Source organism: Emys orbicularis, chromosome 11, assembly GCF_028017835.1.
Source record: "Emys orbicularis isolate rEmyOrb1 chromosome 11, rEmyOrb1.hap1, whole genome shotgun sequence".
NCBI lineage: Eukaryota > Metazoa > Chordata > Testudines > Emydidae > Emys > Emys orbicularis.
This window is the reverse complement of record NC_088693.1, coordinates 36,001,176-36,015,025: the sequence shown is the minus strand read 5'-3', so window position 1 is coordinate 36,015,025 and position 13,850 is coordinate 36,001,176. Positions and strand designations below refer to the sequence as shown.

At 43.3% G+C, this 13,850-nt stretch overlaps 1 protein-coding gene across 1 annotated transcript in view; it reads left to right on the top strand.

Annotated features, from left to right (window-relative positions):
* The window catches only part of TTC21B (tetratricopeptide repeat domain 21B), a 96,712-nt gene that overhangs the window by 42,095 nt on the left and 40,767 nt on the right, over window positions 1-13,850 (top strand). Inside the window, exons 14-17 of the mRNA XM_065413067.1 lie at window positions 1,067-1,291; window positions 6,407-6,645; window positions 12,359-12,431; window positions 13,550-13,660. Of these exons, the coding sequence (XP_065269139.1) occupies window positions 1,067-1,291; window positions 6,407-6,645; window positions 12,359-12,431; window positions 13,550-13,660 (648 nt within the window). The remainder of the gene's footprint in view (window positions 1-1,066; window positions 1,292-6,406; window positions 6,646-12,358; window positions 12,432-13,549; window positions 13,661-13,850) is intronic.

Sequence of the window (13,850 nt, the reverse complement as noted above, 5' to 3'; positions counted from 1 at the left end):
GCAGATGTGGTCTTGTCTATGGTTTAGGAGAGGAGACACTCAGAAAACACCTGTAACAAGCAGGTTCGTTTTAAGTAATGGTCTAGTGCATGCCTTTTCATCTCTAGATCAGGGTTCTGACTCATGAGATTCTTTCTTTTGTATGGTATGAGGGTTTTAATAAAAAAAATTGTCTTGCATGTTCTTTGAAGACAACTTTACTAATAGAAGTAATACTACATTTGCTAGACACAAGTATAACATGGATTAGTAGTAAGGCTGTGTGTCGCGGAGATCACAGATTCTGTGACTTTGTGTGACCTCCATGACTTCTGCAGCAGCTGGTGTGGCTGGCTGGGCCAGCAGCAGGAACGGTTTGGGTTTGGGAGGGGCTTAGGGCTGGGGCAAGGGGTTGGGGTGCGGGGCGGCACTTACCTCGGAGGGGCGGGGTTCCCACGCTCCCACCGGCATGTCCCGGCAGCTTCTAGGCGGAGGGGCCAGGGGGCTCCACGCACTGCCTGCGCCCACAGGCACCTCGCCCCTGCAGCTCCCATTGACTGCAGTTCCTGGCCAGTGGGAGCTGCAGAGCTTGTGGCCAGAGCAGTGTGTGGATCCCCCCGGCTGCCTCTCCCCCTAGGAGCTGCAGGGACATGCCGGGTAGGGAGCCCGCCAGCCCACCCCCCCAGCACCAGCAGGGGTCCTGAGCTGTGTGCCGCCCCCCCTTTCCCCAGCACCAGCGGGGGGCTTGGGCCACCCTCCCCCAGCACCTGAGACACCCCCGGACTGCACCCTCCTGAGCTCCCGCAGCCCCCTAGCCCAAGTTTTAGTTAGGAGTGTATATAGTAAAAGTCACGGGCAGGTCACGGGCCGTGAATTTTTGTTTACTGCCTGTGACCTGTCCATGACTTTTACTAAAAATACCCGTGACTAAAATGTAGCCTTAATTATTAGCATTTATTATCCCTTTCTCTAAATATATCTTCGATAAATAACAAATTAACAAATATTAAATTATTCCTCAGGATGCTTGATTTTTTTAACAGTAAAGCAGAATATAGAAACTGATTAATAACTTCTTATATTTCAGGTGAGAGAACATCCTTTGTATCACTTAATTAAAGCCCAAACCCAAAAGAAGATGGGAGAAATATCAGAAGCTATTAAGACCTTGCAGATGGCAATGAATTTACCTGGAATGAGAGGAGCTGTGGCTTTCTCAAAAGCAAAAGCAAAAAGAAATGAAATTGATGCAAGTAATCGTGTGTCTATCTTTCTGGAATTGGTAGAAGCTCATCGTTTGAATGGAGAACAGGTATGACAATGAGCAGTTTAATAAAATGCAGTATATTTGAGGCGGAATGCAAACCTCAAAGTCTAAATAATAAGATGGGTGAACTAGAGTGCCTTGTGATAAAGGAGGATATAGATATAATAGGCATCACAGAAACCTGGTGGACTGAGAGCAATCAATGGGACACAATCATTCCGGGGTACAAAATATATCGGAAGGACAGAACAGGCCGTGCAGGGGGAGGAGTGGCACTATATGTTAAAGAAAGTGTAGATTCAAATGAAGTAAAAATCTTAAGCGAATCCACAGGTTCCATAGAGTCTCTATGGATAGAAATTTCATGCTCTAGTAAAAATATAACATTAGGGATCTATTATCGACCACCTGACCAGGACAGTAATAGTGATGATGAAATGCTAAGGGAAATTAGAGAGGCTATCAAAATTAAGAACCCAATAATAGTGGGGGATTTCAATTATCCCCATATTGACTGGGAACATTTCACTTCAGGACGAAATGCAGAGATAAAATTTCTCGATACTTTAAATGACTGCTTCATGGAGCAGCTAGTACGGGAACCCACAAGGGGAGAGGCGACTCTAGATTTAATCCTGAGTGGAGCGCAGGAGCTGGTCCAAGAGGTAACTATAGCGGGACCGCTTGGAAATAGTGACCATAATACAATAGCATTCAACATCCCTGTGGTGGGAAGAACACCTCAACTGCCCAACACTGTGGCCTTTAATTTCAAAAGGGGGAACTATACAAAAATGAGGGGGTTAGTTAGACAAAAGTTAAAAGGTTCAGTGACTAAAGTGAAATCCCTGCAAGTTGCGTGGGCCCTTTTTAAAGACACCATAATAGAGGCTCAACTTCAATGTATACCCCAAATTAAGAAAAACCGTAAAAGAACTAAAAAAGAGCCACCGTGGCTTAACAACCATGTAAAAGAAGCAGTGAGAGATAAAAAGACTTCCTTTAAAAAGTGGAAGTCAAATCCTAGTGAGGCAAATAGAAAGGAGCACAAACACTGCCAACTTAAGTGCAAGAGTGTAATAAGAAAAGCCAAAGAGGAGTTTGAAGAACGGCTAGCCAAAAACTCCAAAGGTAATAACAAAATGTTTTTTAAGTACATCAGAAGCAGGAAGCCTGCTAAACAACCAGTGGGGCCCCTTGACGATGAAAATACAAAAGGAGCGCTTAAAGATGATAGTCATTGCGGAGAAACTAAATGGATTCTTTGCTTCAGTCTTCACGGCTGAGGATGTTAGGGAGATTCCCAAACCTGAGCTGGCTTTTGTAGGTGACAAATCTGAGGAACTGTCACAGATTGAAGTATCACTAGAGGAGGTTTTGGAATTAATTGATAAACTCAACATTAACAAGTCACCGGGACCAGATGGCATTCACCCAAGAGTTCTGAAAGAACTCAAATGTGAAGTTGCGGAACTATTAACTAAGGTTTGTAACCTGTCCTTTAAATCGGCTTCGGTACCCAATGACTGGAAGTTAGCTAATGTAACGCCAATATTTAAAAAGGGCTCTAGGGGTGATCCCGGCAATTACAGACCGGTAAGTCTAACGTCGGTACCGGGCAAATTAGTTGAAACAATAGTAAAGAACAAAATTGTCAGACACATAGAAAAACATAAACTCTTGAGCAATAGTCAACATGGTTTCTGTAAAGGGAAATCGTGTCTTACTAATCTATTAGAGTTCTTTGAAGGGGTCAACAAACATGTGGACAAGGGGGATCCGGTGGACATAGTGTACTTAGATTTCCAGAAAGCCTTTGACAAGGTCCCTCACCAAAGGCTCTTACGTAAATTAAGTTGTCATGGGATAAAAGGGAAGGTCCTTTCGTGGATTGAGAACTGGTTAAAAGACAGGGAACAAAGGGTAGGAATTAATGGTAAATTCTCAGAATGGAGAGGGGTAACTAGTGGTGTTCCCCAAGGGTCAGTCCTAGGACCTATCCTATTCAATTTATTCATAAATGATCTGGAGAAAGGGGTAAACAGTGAGGTGGCAAAGTTTGCAGATGATACTAAACTACTCAAGATAGTTAAGACCAAAGCAGATTGTGAAGAACTTCAAAAAGATCTCACAAAACTAAGTGATTGGGCAACAAAATGGCAAATGAAATTTAATGTGGATAAATGTAAAGTAATGCACATTGGAAAAAATAACCCCAACTATACATACAACATGATGGGGGCTAATTTAGCTACAACGAGTCAGGAAAAAGATCTTGGCGTCATCGTGGATAGTTCTCTAAAGATGTCCACGCAGTGTGCAGAGGCGGTCAAAAAAGCAAACAGGATGTTAGGAATCATTAAAAAGGGGATAGAGAATAAGACTGAGAATATATTATTGCCCTTATATAAATCCATGGTTCGCCCACATCTCTAATACTGTGTACAGATGTGGTCTCCTCACCTCAAAAAAGATATTCTAGCACTAGAAAAGGTTCAGAAAAGAGCAACTAAAATGATTAAGGGTTTAGAGAGGGTCCCATATGAGGAAAGATTAAAGAGGCTAGGACTCTTCAGTTTGGAAAAGAGAAGACTAAGGGGGGACATGATAGAGGTATATAAAATCATGAGTGATGTTGAGAAAGTGGATAAGGAAAAGTTATTTACTTATTCCCATAATACAAGAACTAGGGGTCACCAAAAGAAATTAATAGGCAGCAGGTTTAAAACAAATAAAAGGAAGTTCTTCTTCACGCAGCGCACAGTCAACTTGTGGAACTCCTTACCTGAGGAGGTTGTGAAGGCTAGGACTATAACAATGTTTAAAAGGGGACTGGATAAATTCGTGGTGGCTAAATCCATAAATGGCTATTAGCCAGGATGGGTAAGAATGGTGTCCCTAGCCTCTGTTCGTCAGAGGATGGAGATGGATGGCAGGAGAGAGATCACTTGATCATTGCCTGTTAGGTTTCACTCCCTCTGGGGCACCTGGCATTGGCCACTGTCGGTAGACAGATACTGGGCTAGATGGACCTTTGGTCTGACCCAGTACGGCCTTTCTTATGTTCTTATGTTCTCAGTTGTTCCATTAACAAAGGCATCTATCCCTGAGCTAGTCCATGACAAACCCCTACAGTACTTTACAGGAAGTCTTGACTTTAGGAGACTTAACAATTCTGCGGACATAGAAATATCTGAATTTCAAAGTTTTTTTGGAGTTTGGTTTTCAGGTTGTTCTGAGACACATACAAGTTCTTTGCCATTCTCGCAGTGGAGATACACTGCTCTGAGCCTGCAGACTGGATGAAACGCTTGCCCATCTCTCCTTTAATTGTGAAGAGTTAACTTCAAAGCCTATCTGTGATCACTTAAATGCCACGATCAACCATTGTGCGGTTCATAGTTGTATGAGACTGTCATGGAATCACAGGGTCAGTGCTTTCTTGGCTCTGTATGGTCCCTGGGAGGAACCCCCTTCAGTGTAACAGCCCTCCTTGGGAGTCTCAGTCTCAGGGGTTAAGCACTAGGCTCCACCACCTCCTGGAACTGCACCTCTAAGCCTTCAGCATGCCTGTCTCTCTCCATGAGCTGCCCTCAGTGAGTCCAATAGCTGTGGGTCCACTGGGGGGGGCCTCCGCGCCCAGAGGGAGCAATGCAACCCCAATCTCTAGACTGCAGTGATTCTCAGCCAGTGTAAAAACAGAAGGGTTTATTGTACGTCTGGAACACAGCACAGAAGTTTCTCGGGGGCCTTGATCATAGAAAGTCTCAGCACAGTCCATCTGGGACTGTCCAGCATCCAGGTCTCTTAGTCTCAGTCCAGAAGTGCCACTCCTCCCTGCGGCCATTTAGCGAGGTTGAGAGTCACCGGTGCAGCGCTTCCTGCTGTTCCTCTGAGAATTGCTCTTTTCCAGCATACGGAGCGCCCTCTGCAGGCCAGTGTCTCGCCTGCCACTGGCCCCGTGTCCCTCCTGGACCCCGGTGCCCTTTACCTTGGGGTTCTGCCCCAGAAGGACCCCACGCTCTGGGTCTCCCCTCCCAGGGGAACCCCCAATCCTCTCACCCACCTTGCCTCAGTGGCTACTGCCAGTCATCCTCTAGCCCCCGCTCACTGGGGCAAACTGCAGTCTGTAAAGGTCACTTATCATTGGCAAGGGGGTTGGACCAGCTGCCTCTGCCTAACCCCGGGCTGCATTTCTTCAACCCCAGTACCTGCTTTGGCCTTTCCCAAGGCCTGCAGCCTGGGGAGTTGACAGGCTGGAGCTCCCCGGCTCCTCTTGCCTTTCCCCAGCACTGCTCTATTCCCAGTACCCTGAGCTCCTAAGCAGCCAGATCCTTCTCTCTCCACAGCTAGAGAGAGACTGACTCAGCTCCTAGCTCACAGCCCTTTTATAGGGCCAGCTGTGGCCTGATTGGGGCGTGGCCTCAGCTGTGGCTGCTTCCCCAATCAGCCTAGCTTGGCTGCTTTTACTCCTTTTCTCCAGGAGTGGGGCAGCTGCCCTACTACAGGCCTACTCTATCTCACCTCCAAGGCTCCTCCTCCGTCCTTTTTCTTCTTTCCCAGGCAAACAGATTACCTGGTGTCTCCAGCCCTTGGTTCTCCTGCTTGCCAAATTCGGCTGGCTCCCAAGCTGGGGAGGGCCTTCAGGCCATCAGTTGCTAGGTTACAAAGTGTCCAGGCTGTCTGGGTGCAGGCTGCTAGGTGGAGTCACACCTGGTCCTCTTCACCCTTTCCCACCACCTCATTAAACATGCAGCACATAGGGGAAACTGAGGCACACACAACCTTGATACAAAACATTAAGAAAATTCCCCACTTTGTCACAGAGACATTTAGGCTAATAGATCCAGCTACACTGGGTAGTAAATACATCTCCATCCTGGAATTACATTTGATTGAAAGTGTATTTTATAGTAGTACATACTGTGGTATATTCTTATGCACACAACTGCAATGTTTGCTACTGTCTTTCTGCTGCTTGTTCACTTTGTCTAGCTTTCAGCTAATCAAGAGTACAATCCTCTTTTTCCTTTTTAAACATTTTAAAGTATATTGCAAGTATGTTGTTTTTGTCCTTGGTGGTCATCCATTTATTTGCAATATAGGCCGCCTCGGATGCATTAACTTGAGATCAAGAGAAAAAATAATTGTGTTTTACAGCATGAAGCTGCTAAAGTACTGCAAGATGCCATCAATGAATTTACTGGCACCCCTGAAGAACTACGAGTTGTGATTGCTAATGCAGACCTGGCTCTTGCACAAGGAGATATTGAACAAGCCTTAACTATGCTCAGAAATATTACATCTGAACAGCCTTACTTTGTACAAGCCAAAGAAAAAATGGCAGACATTTATCTTCAATACAGAAAAGAGAAAAAATTATATGCAAGCTGCTATAGGTAAAAAAAAAAAAAAAAAAAAAAAAGGCAAGCCCCCAAACCTCTGGTATATACCATAAACTTTCTGTGTGTGAAATATTGATATTCTCTGCAGCCCTCGTTTCCCTCCCCCAAAATAAGTCAAATTATTAAATTTATCTTGGTAGTATAATCCATTAAAGTAGCAATGCAAAGCACCATTTACCTAAGAATTTCAGAATAAAAAATAACTGAATGAATGGTTGATATATCAGCAATAATTTTTTAAAATAGACTCAGGAATTCTGAAAGGTGAAACGTGCCTAGTTCTGAGGATTAAGGAAAGTGTATAGTTCTCAAAATAATTTAAATCTGCAAAATAAAGCTATTTTAATATTAAAACTCCTGCAATATTACATAGTAATAACTTTTGCCACATCATTCATACATAGACACCTAGAAAAAGAGCAGATACTAAAAGGGCTTTTGAAAATGAATAGTAAATGATTTGTACTGTTTCAGTTTTTGACTAAAAGCCCCAGATAGCAAGGAACATTAGCATATGCATTTGTTTTTGTTTTTTTTAAATTTTTTTTGAGTCTTCCTGAACTCAACAGTTTGATTTCCAGTCTTCTGTGATGCTCCAGCAATCACTGTACTGTTATTGCTGGTTGTTGGCTTATGGAATGTCAGGTAAATCTCTATGGTTTTTTGTTTTTAAACATTGTACAAAGTTGTGAAGGTCTAAATTCTGGTATCCTGAGGTTGAGCATATACATTCAGTAAATAGCACTGTGGTGCTAAGGGCAAAACTATACTTATTCTGGGCACTTCAGGCTCTCTCCTTTTCCAACAAAGTCCTCCCCCGACCCCTCTGGCCCCCTGTATGATGCTAAAGAAGCCTTCCCCATCAAGCAGAAAATCTTGTCCCTACTTTGCCTGCCGATGCTAACCTGGTGGCTACATATTCAGCTGTAGGCCAGAAGGTCCCCATCTGCAGGTTTCTGGGCTGAGGAAAAGGGGAAATGACTCTTGGAGAGAGGTCTCACTGGAGGGAGGAATGGCCCCTGGCACAAGTGTGCCTACTTTAATACAAAGCTTTAATTTCAACTAGAATATCCAGATATGTGATTCTCACCATATGAACTTTCAAGGACGCTGAATGGATGCAAGCTATTTTTTTAAGTGAAGATACTTAATTCAGGATAACCTTTGCAGATTAGAATCTTTTTGAAAAGTTAAGACTCTCTCACAGTATTAATTTTGATTATTCTTGGAAATAGCCATTCTTCAAGTATGTTAGTGGATTCCACTGTAGATGCGCATGCACCCATGCATGTGAGTTTGGAATCATTTCAGCAGTATTCATCAGCACGTGTACCCTGTGGTGCTTCATGCTCCCATGCAAGGGCGTAAAGGGCAGAGCAGCAACGATCCTCCCTCAGTTCCCTCTTAATGTTCCTGGAAGTGAGACAGAACCTTGACTGTGTCTGTCCTGCATCTGTATTTTGAATTTCACTTTATTTTTATTTTTCCTTATTAAAAATTTCAGTTGGATATGCCAGAAAAAAAGAGAACGATATATTGAAGAGGCCCCTGGTACACTCCTTTGTACACCAGGGTGAAGTACTTCATGTCAGCCATTGGGCAGGGGCCATGTGAATCCTGTCCTTCCCATGACTGTCTGATGCCTTTCATTGATAGGCACAGCAGATGTCTCTTCTGCCTTGGGGAAGGGCACATCCCTGATAAGTGCTCTATCTGCCATGCTGCCTCCTCCTGCATCAGAAAATCAAGGGATGCAAGACTCAAGCTATGCTGCTTGGAGCATGCCTTATCCCAAAGAGGAGATGTCTTCCAAGCTGGAGCTGAGGAGGCTATCTTCAGCAAGTGCCCTGGTAACTAGTCACCACAACTCTGGTTCCAGCAGGGAGAAGAAATCACTAAGCTCCTTCCCAGAGGCTACAGGTTTAACAAGGTAGTGTAGAGCCACATCAAAACTATCCCAGAGTGGACCTTCTTCGGAAACCATTTTGTCCCCCTCCATCAGGCATGATGAGAAGCTAAGGCTGGTTATTGACACCTATGGCTGCCTGTCCAGTTCCTTTCCTTGCCCCCTACTTGTCCCTTCTCTCACTTTCTCTCTTCAGAGGCCCTTCTTACAAGAGCCTGTTACCAAAAAAAAAAGTGTCCCTGCTGGAGTGCAGAGAAAGAGGCTTCTATTCCTGATATTTCATTACTCTGAAGAAGAAAGGTGATCTCCAGCCTATCTTAGAGCTGAGGAGGCTGAACAGAGATATATATGCACCATCTCAGATTCAGAATGTTAATGTTTGCCTCCATTGTTTCATTACTTCAGGCTCAGAACTGGTTTTGGCTCTTGACTTATACGAGTACTTACACATGGTCCACAGGAAGTAGCTGAGAATTATGGTGGGGACCAAACCATTACTAGTTCACGGTATTGCCCTTTTTACTCTCCATGGCACCAAGAGTCTTTACAAAATGCCTTGCCGTTGTGGCCGGACACTGAAGGGAAAAGGGCATCCATGTCTGCCCATATCAAGATGGCTGCCTGATCAATAGCAAATCACATCAGCGAACTTGGATTCGTTTCAGCTACACCCTTTCTCTGTTTGCCTTCTGCTGAGCAACGAGAAATTGTCACGTACTCAATCACAGACAAATAGAGTTCATCAGAGCTAGAATAAATTCCATGACAGCGAGGGATACTTACCATAGGACTGATTCTTCTCACTTCAGTTGTTACTGAATATAGTGGTATTGCACCCAGCTATGACAGTTCGGATTTGCTTCACATTATTAAGCCATATGTCTGTGCATACATTACACCATTTGCTGGGCTTCACCTGAGTACCCTACAGCTTTTTCTCAGATCAGCCTATTCTCCTGAGAAGCATCTGATGAGCAAGACTGTTTTAATTCCATCTCATAATCTTGCAGCATTGACCTGGTAGCTGCATCATGACAATGTCCAAAAAGGGATACCATTCATGGCCCTGTAGCCATCCAGTGCATTAGTCACAGATGTGTCTGGGGAGCACAACTGGAACAGCAACAGATACAAGAGACATGGTCACCAGAGGAGCTAAAACTAAACATCTTAGAATTGAGTCCTCGGAGTGTGTGTGTGTGTGTCATTCCTCCTGGTCCTGTGACACTGTGTAGTACAGATGCTGACAGATTGTGGGTGATGTACTAAGTAAACCTACAAGGGAGTGCCCACTCTGCCTCCCTCTGCAGGGAGGCAATTAAGCTATGTAAATAGTGCCATCTTCAAGGCATACCCCTGATAGCCCTGAACCTTCTGAGAGCTAGCAACAACTTGACAGATTTCCTGAGCAGACAAGTCGATATCATCCATAAGTGGTCACAGTTTAAATTGATCTCCCAGCCAGTATTCCATCAGTGGGGGAATCATATGATAGACCTGTTTTACCACCACAGAAGCATCAAGTGTCTCAGCTTTTGCTCCAGAATATACTGAGTGAATTTTTTTTACAATTTTTTTTTTTTTTTTTTTTTTTTTTGCAGAAAAATGCATTTTTTTTCAGGCCCTCAAACTATTCTCCGAATACTTTGCTAGACGTTTTTTTTTAAGAGGTGAATTATTTCATTTTGTCTTTTTTTGTTTTCAAATTCAGCCAATTTACTACAAAAAAGTAAACATGCAAAATGGCCAAAAGCAAAAACAAAACAAATCGTATTCACTCTGTTATAGGCATGTGTGCAGGATCCCTGCTTGACGCCTTCCTTCTGCAATGGAATTGGGGCCTTATTTGCCCATTCCTAGTGATTCTGCTAATCCACAGAGTTATTGCTAAGGCCAAAAGAAACTAGGCCAAGCTCATCCTTATAGCTCCCGGCTGAAGCAGTTTGTCTGATGTACCTGTTACAGATGTTCACACAACCATCAATCAGACTTCCAGATCATGCAGACGTGTTTGTCACAAGTATTCCATCTAGACCTGAAAATCACTGCAACTGATAGCCTGGATGGTTGGCTGTCTGAGCATCGTGGAAAGAGACTGCTCTTTTCACCTTCAGGAAATCCTAGCGTGGAGCAGGAAGCCCTGTGAGAATCATCTACTTGTCCAAATAGAAATAAATTCTCAATATGTGTGACCCAGCATGGCCTAGAGCTGGTACTGATCCCAATACCAAAGATTCTGGGCTCTCATTTTAGTTCAGTCAAGTTTCATCTGGCAGCAATATCCCCAGATCATCCATCAGTAGTCAGTCATGGTCTTCTCTCATTTCATGGTATCCATATTTCTTAAGGGCCTGAGGATTGCTTATCCACTGGGTTACAGAACTCACTCCAACTTGGGACTTCAACATCATCTGTTTGAGGCTTATGAAGACCCCCCACTTGAGCCCATTTTACCGTGCTCCATCTATAATCTTATTCTCAGGAACTCTTTCTGATGGCCATCACCTGAGCCACAAGGTGAGCAAGCTTGAGGCATTCATAGTGGAATCCCTGTATACCTTGTTACATAAAGACAAAGTGGAATTAATATCTCATGCCAAATTCATCCCCAAGGTCATTTCTGAATTGTATTTAAACCTGTCAGTCAGCTAACGTGTGTTCCTTCCAAAACCACATTCCACTCAAGGGGAGAAGAAACTGCACATTCTGGACATAACCAGAACTCTTATATTTACATTGACATTACCAAATATTTCAGATTGGCCCTGTGTCTACATGTGGCTATAGCCAGCCACTCAAAAAGGCAGGCTGTTTTTAGCACAAAGACTATCAAAATGAGAAACACCTTGTATCTCGCTCTACCACCACCTGGCTGACGTACCCATCACTCCAGTAGAGACCAAGTGACAACCTCAGTCTGTTTCAGAAATGTCACTATCTGCAAGACTGCTACGTGGCACAATCTGCTCCTGTTTTAGCATTATGCACTGAACTTGGCTGCTAGATCAGATGCCAAATTGGAAGAGCACTACTCCAATCTCTCTTGGACTGATGCTGGTCATGCCCCCATCCTGAAGAGGATAGTGATTGCCAGTCACCTAGGCTAGGTCTACACTATGGACTTAGCAGCAGCACAGCTGTGCCACTGTAAGGTCTCCCATGTAGCCATCTTTGCTGGCAGGAGAGAGCTCTCCTGCCAGCATAATTAAATCACCACCAATGAGCAGCGTTAGTTACGTTGGCTGGAGAGCCTCTCAAGTTGACATAGCGCTGTCCACACCAGCACTTTTGCCAGTGAAACTTATTTTTTTTCACACCCTTGACCCACAAAAGTTAGATCGACAAAAGTGGTAGTATAGACACAGCCCTCTGCAGTAGGATTCACACTGATGCGTACTTGAAGAAAGAATGGTAACTTACACTACAGAACTGTTGTTCTTCAAGGTGATGTAGTTAGTGTGAATCCCATGTCCTAGCCTCCATCTATGCTTTCAGAGTCCTTGGCTTCCCTGGGCTTCCAATTACAGGGTAACTGAGGGAGGGTTGTGGCACTCCCCCCCCCCCCCCCCTTATGCCCTTGCATGGGAGTCACAGATTGCATGCATGGCCCCGATGGACACTGTTCAGTAGATCCTCATGTCACACACATGAGGCACATGCACATCTACAGTGGGATCCTCACTGAATACAATATCTCATAGAACTATGATTATTGTAGGGCAAGTAACCATTGTTTACATATTCTTCAAAGTACCAATATTAACTTAATTATTAAACTAGATTCTGTCTTTTTGTTTACAGAGATCTGGTGGACAAACTGCCAAGCTCACATACTTTTCTTCTTCTTGGTGATGCATACATGAATATTCAAGAGGTGAGCATCTGCATCATGATAAAAGATGAGCAGGATAGTCTAGTAATTGTCTGTCATTAGCAAGTTTGATACAATTTCGCTTTCTGGTTCTGTTAATAGGTGATCAGGAAGCAAAATGTGTGCTAAGGAAAACTTAAGGTCTGTTTACTGGCTTAAAATATATAAATACTATATTCATTTTAATTTAACTTCAACATTTAGAGACTAAATAATATACTCAAAATAGAAGGCACCTCAGGGATGAGCATCAGATTTGGGATGGTCAGGGAAGAGGAGAATTGCAACCTCAGTGAACAATCAAGCATTTGCAAGTCAAATATTGATTAGAGATCTGTGGGTTGAAAGTTGAAGTAAATTCACTTCAGAAATGAAGTTGGACAAGGTTGGAACAGTTCATTGAAGCTTGAAAGAAAGGTGTAAATTCCAGAAAAGCCACGATGCCACAAGAGACCCATTCAGTGCTTAGAAAGCCAGACAGCATGTGGAGTGCTTGCAATTGATTTTAAATCTTCAAGCAATAGGTTGGGTCAACGTCTCTGGGACAGAAAAACTTGAAAGTATAGGTCACTGCAGTACAAAGAGTAGGTGATGAACCCTACCCTAGGGCATAAGCATTTGTCTTCAGTTTGTTTGGGTCATTTGTCCTTTTTAAAAAGTGAACTCCAAAGCAAAACTGGAATTTGAGTTCAGCTTGGATTTATGCTGGACTTTCTGACAGACAAGGCTGAATGAAAGGGAAAGAAGGGACATTGAGTACAGCAATAAGTTTTTTGCGTGTGCTTTTTCATAACTTCAGTGAACCAGGAAACGCCAAGAGAATTTCAGAGGACAGAGAAAAGATTAAAGGTTAATTTAAAACTTTGTTTCTGTGCTGAGTTTTCACAGCCTGGTTAACGGTAATTCAGCACAAAAATGTTTAAATCAGTGTGTAATTGAGTCTGCTGTCATCTTAAGACAGTCTGGTAGAGACCACCCTGAGAAGTCCCATAATTTGTGAAAAAAGTAGTATTGAAGCTCGCTTTGTGGCATTAACAGATTGCTCAGAACGTTAGCTCGTTATAGGCCTTTTAGTATAGTTTTGTGAATTTACCATCTGCTTTTGTTTGTTACTGTTCTAGCCTGAAGAAGCTATAGAAGTCTACGAGCAGGCTTTAAAGAAAAACCCAAGAGATGGAGCTTTAGCAAGTAAAATTGGAAAAGCCCTAATCAAAACTCATAACTATTCAAAGGTATGTTATGAATAGTTCATAGACATGCTGTATAAATGGATTACTGTCTCCTTCAATGTTAACTTGTTTTTCTAGTACACCTGCAGATAGAAGCATTTTACTATGAAAGTTCCAAAAAAGTGGTTTTTCATACCTCTCAAAATGCCTGGAGTGTTGAATGTTGATTTTTCTCTTAATCCGGGCCAAACAG